The sequence below is a fragment of the Poecilia latipinna genome, unplaced genomic scaffold, assembly GCF_001443285.1.
Source record: "Poecilia latipinna isolate Pla-1442-1.1 unplaced genomic scaffold, P_latipinna-1.0 Scaffold3086, whole genome shotgun sequence".
Lineage (NCBI taxonomy): Eukaryota > Metazoa > Chordata > Actinopteri > Cyprinodontiformes > Poeciliidae > Poecilia > Poecilia latipinna.
This window is the reverse complement of record NW_015115702.1, coordinates 8,769-13,942: the sequence shown is the minus strand read 5'-3', so window position 1 is coordinate 13,942 and position 5,174 is coordinate 8,769. Positions and strand designations below refer to the sequence as shown.

Genomic DNA, 5,174 nt, shown 5'->3' with positions numbered 1-5,174 from the left:
CTCCTGCACCATTGATGGACCGGACTAACAGGCAAAATGGCTACTGAGGTCCTAGTTGAGAGCCTCCGTTTAAAGGGGGAGGTGTTACAGCTGCAGTGGGTCTCTGCCCTTTTTCCTTGTAGGGGTCTGGAGACGGGCCTACTGCAGGTGTTATGTTTTGCCCTGATTGGTGCTCTGCTGCTTTAAAGCTGCCATGTATGCAGCAAACTGGAGGCTTTTCCGTCTCCCTCCTCAGAACCCCATTTGGTTTGGCTTGTATCTCATGGTTGGGTTTTGTTAGGTTTGTTTTACATTTGCTTATTTTCTCATTTCATATATTCCTTTTTCAGGTTTTATTTCTTTAGTATAATTTAATAAATTCAATTTTCACTTAATCAGAAAAACCTCGTGTGGTCTCCTTTAATGTTATCCCACCAAACAAGCCTGGTGGACGCAACACCCAAACAAAAATGAACAAGACATACGTCCATGTGTTTGAGGATTTATTTTAAACAGACTGCAAAGACTGTTACTGATGCATAAAGAAAAATTTACCAATTTTGTTTTGGCACAATGCAGCCAAAGTTTGTGATGTGAAAAATGAATTGTTCTGTAGATAATCCCCTTCCAGTCAGATGCACAGACTGCACCACAGAGAAGGAAAAATAAGTCCTTGTCATGATCCACTTCATCCCAGGGAAGCAGAAATGCTTTTAAAAAGACCTGAAGAGAGCGAATCAAAAATACTGTCTTCATCTGCAGAACACAGCCAGTCAAGAGTTCACGGGTTGTTTAACATTTCCTAACTGGAACATGCTGAAAACAAGTCATCTCAGATTTTTGACGAGACGGGAATCTCAGTCCAGATGGGTCTTCTCTTGCAGGAACTTGTATTCGTACTGGAAATAACAGAAGAGTCGCAGTTATTGAAGGTTCAAGCTCTTTCTGGCTTTTCCAAATGTGAAAAGAATCAAATTTGCTTTTTCAGTCAAAGCAACAATAATCCTCCTATAAAAGGAAGAATTGCTCAGAAGTCCCTGAGCGCAAAACAAACGGCAATATTTATCATTCAAGCAAGACTGAATTGTAAAGTTTACTTTCTATAACTCTTCATGTTGTGCCATGAAGAGTTATGGTACAGATGCAAATAGAAAATACAGCAAACTTGAGTCAAACAACTGCAGATACACTTTTTCTATGTGATGAATCTTAGTGAGGAGTCAATGTGACAGTCATTAGGCTATAAAACTGCACTGGGTTTGAAATAACAAAAAACATCAGCTGAACAAAGACATGGCATATTTAGTTCAATAAAAAAAGTGATGGTTAAAAGCCAAGGCTTTGATGGTTGTTTTTCCGTGTAAACCTCTTAAGTTGAGTTCACACAAATCTAATCTGTAACTATGGAAACCAGCAGAGAAACCACCTAAAAGCCCAACTGATGCAACTGCAGCCAAGTATTTACTTACAAAGGGCAAATATATACGACACTATTCAGACTTTTATTTGGATAAACTTTTTGAAAACAAAGATTTTCCTTCAAAGTTGCAATTGTGCATCAAACAAAAATACTTTTGCCATTTCTTACCAAAGCAAGCTGTCGACCAATGTTTCCCATGGTAATGACTCCAGCAAAGAAGATGCAGGGAAGCCACGAGCGAATGTAGAGGAAATCTGGATTAGTATACCTAGGCAGAGAATAGGCATGTAACAGTCAGCTTTAAACTGTATTTCCCATTGAATAACTAAATGGGAAAATATGAAAAATAGTGATTTTCAGTTAAAAATAAATAAAAATCTATAGAGAAGCGGCTTACTGAAACACTCCATTGTAAACCAGGATCTGAGTAGTAAGTGTGGCCAGTAAGGCGATGCTGATCCCCAAACCGAAGCCACTGCGGGAGCGGTCGAACGTCCACCACAAACCAATGGAGAGTGCTGCTAGGGTCAGAGACAACTGGACGTTGTTTGCAAAGTCTACCTTCTGACCAAAGGGGTCAAAGAAATAAACGGACCTTAAGAGAAATTCACACATTAATTAATGCCGTACAACTCCTGGAAGGATCCAGGCTTTTTGCCTGCCGTGTAACAAGTTGTTTAGGATGAACACCCCTAACCGTGTTCCTTTGACAAAAACAGGACCACAGGATGCATTTACTTCTATTTAAATGTCTGAACTGTAAATGGTTTATTGAAGTATGATGAGAGCAAGAACTTTTATGCAACTTGCACAGCTGATGCAATAAAGTGAATGTTTGGAGGAGGAAGGTTTTGCGAAACTTAACATGAAAACTAAAACAGGAACTAGAGGTGATGTGGCATGAAAACAAACTGCTCAGCATGCCTTCAGCTACTGTGTCATGCCAATGGAACCAGTCACACAGGAAAGTACAGTGGGTCACATGATGTCCTTAATTAGATAAACCCAGACAGAACTGCTGGAATTAACTGTGAATCCACAGACAAATACAAATGATAATGAATGGGAACATGAGCCAGCAGACAGTGAGGTGTTCATCTTCGAAGAACAGCGACAGCATGCTTGATGAGGCACAAAGAGAATCTCTAATACACTCGTTCTTATACATGATAAAATTCAGGAAAAAAGGCGCAAATTTTATTTAATCTGAAAACTGATGCTAACATGTTGCGTATTTTAATCACTTTAACAGCCACAATAAACAACAGATAAAAAAGGATACAGCACTGGCATGGTTGATGCCAACAAATACAGCCACACATCGCATCACACTCGACCACTCCCGCTTGAACTTGTGAGGTTCACCGAGTCTTCTGTCGATGCAGGGATACAGCACTCCGATCATGGCTGTGGAGGACAAAACGACACAGAAAGCAACAGTGGTGATGAAGTTCTGCTTCAATTCAGACAGGATTTATGGAGGTCAGGCGTTTTTTTTGTGCGCAAGCTTCCCAGAAGTCACTGCTCCTTCAGTAACGAGCAAATACAGAGAAATAAACACACTAATTTTGGGATTACTTAATCCTGAAGGCACGGCAAAATTATTAGTGACTTTGGATGACGCACACCTGAAGAAACAGTAATAATGTTGTGGTTGTGCTTATAACATATTTAGCCACTTTTACACACCTGAGGCAATGCCACAGCTGGGTGGCACCCACCAGACGGATGAGAAGATGCTACTGATGACATCTGGGGGGAAAAGTGTCACATTTCTCTGCACCTGAAGAAGGTTTAGCACCAGAGCCAGGAAGACTCCCACAGAGAACAGCATTCCCCCTCGGATTAAAAGGTTGGTGGTTCTGAAAGGCAAAAACACAAAAAGAAACGGGTAAGAAGACTTGGTACACATTTCCTCTGAGAATTGCCAAAGTATGCAACAGCAGCGTTAGGACAGTACACAATGCACCGCAGTAGTACCGGTCAATTCAGTTCACTTGATTTATATAGCGCCAATCCACAACAAATGTCACAAAAATATTTTAAATTCAGCCACATACATTCCAACTGATCCCAATGTCAAATTAGGATATATGTGCTGCATTAATTATACTGCTAATTAACTTAGCACTAACTGGTCTGGTCTGCAGTTAGGGGTTGTAGAAACAAGAAAAATAATAAATCACCTTCTCTTTCGGAAATACGGCTAACTTGATGCAAACTGATTTGAGCATTTGGGACAAAATGCTGATTTCAATGTACACTTTTATGACAACCAGACCGCCTTGATCTGGATCATTCCAGTTCACGCTCCCTGCTTCAGTATTTTTACTAAGATGTTTTAAACTATCCCATCTAAGTTCTTTGACTACGTTTGCATTAACAGGTTTGCAAGCGGAGATTTGATCCAAACAGCGACAAGTTTTGAGAGCAAGGAGAAAAGTTTGAGAAAGCACAGTGAATATCTGAAAGAGAACGGAAGTTTGGAGAACAAGCATTACAAGGTTTGAGAAGAAAGGCGTGAAGTCCTGCTTACAGACTGACCATGTGTGCTCTCAAATTATGGCAGAAAATTTCCCCCATCATCAAGGTAATGTGAGATAGTCAAAAGCAAACCTGTTGGTGATAAATGACACGTAGGGTCCCCGGCTATTGTGCTGCCTCTCTGACCGCTGATGCTGGTCACTGTTGCTCATCGTAGTCAGTGTTGCACACATCCAGAATATGGAAGTATCTTTCTCCACCATGACTGAGTCCAGAAGCCTCATCTGGCTGCACAGAAAAAGAATCCGATCCATTGTCACAAAACATTTTTGACAATTATTTGACATAAAACTATTGACAACTTTATTTTCTGTCTTAGTAGCTGCAAGTTATTTGAATGACCATACATTTACTCCACTCATCAAGGCAAGATACAATTCCTTATACCAGTGGTCCCCAGCCCCCCGGTCGGTGGACCGGTACCGGTCCGTGGACCAATTGGTACCGGGCCGCGCAAGAAATAATTAAATTTTTCCGTTTTATGTCTTATTTGAGTCTGGAGGATCTTTTATTTTGAAAATCCTTTAACCAGATTCTCTCAGTTACTTGCGCGCCAACACTGAGCCCACAAGCAGCAAAATGAGTAAGAAACGGATCAGATGTCTTTGGAAAGTTTCTTTGTGAAGGGAAAAGGCCCAGAGAAGAGACAGGAGGATGGATTTATCCCGGACCGGTTGGTGAGTCAAACATTACAAGCCCGCTCTGTGTAACATGCGGCGATCGGCTGCTAATGAGGCAATGAAGCTTCAAACTGCTTCACCACGTAGAGACCAAGCAGGCTGTGGATATAAGCAACACTTTGGGTGTCATTGTCGATCAACACTCCCTGATGGGACCGTCTCGTTGCAGAGAAACAAGCTCAGGGCTCCCTTTAGTCATTATCGTGAGTTAAAATTTTCACGAAAGTAAAATGCTCGTTTTTGTGGCGCATCTGTATCTTATTTTGAAGGGATATGTAAACGTTACCATAACGACCAGAGTCTGAGCGTTTGGGCAGTGGTCGAGAGGAGATGAGTAGAGCTTGTGAGTCTTAAGTCTGGTTTAGACGGCAAGATTTAAGAATTGTCTCAAAACCTCTGTGACCACAGAGCTGATAAAAGTACAACAGGTTCGATCGGTTCGTGTGTCCAAGGCAGGAGGAACACGAACCGATTCCAGTCACGAACATCCCGATTCCAGAGGATAATCCAGTAAAACCCCCAACATAGCTTATGGGGATTTAGAATGACCA

The 5,174-nt window shown here is 41.4% G+C and overlaps 1 protein-coding gene across 1 annotated transcript in view; it reads right to left on the bottom strand.

The window, feature by feature from the left end:
- Positions 1–465: 465 nt before the first annotated feature.
- Positions 466–5,174, bottom strand: part of insig2 (insulin induced gene 2) — a 9,014-nt gene continuing 4,305 nt past the window's right edge. The window contains exons 2-7 of the mRNA XM_015022732.1: positions 4,016–4,171; positions 3,089–3,261; positions 2,682–2,806; positions 1,797–1,963; positions 1,568–1,667; positions 466–878 (exon numbers count right to left, since the gene is read on the bottom strand). Coding sequence (XP_014878218.1) covers positions 837–878; positions 1,568–1,667; positions 1,797–1,963; positions 2,682–2,806; positions 3,089–3,261; positions 4,016–4,167 — 759 coding nt within the window. The 5' untranslated portion in view covers positions 4,168–4,171 and the 3' untranslated portion in view covers positions 466–836. The remainder of the gene's footprint in view (positions 879–1,567; positions 1,668–1,796; positions 1,964–2,681; positions 2,807–3,088; positions 3,262–4,015; positions 4,172–5,174) is intronic.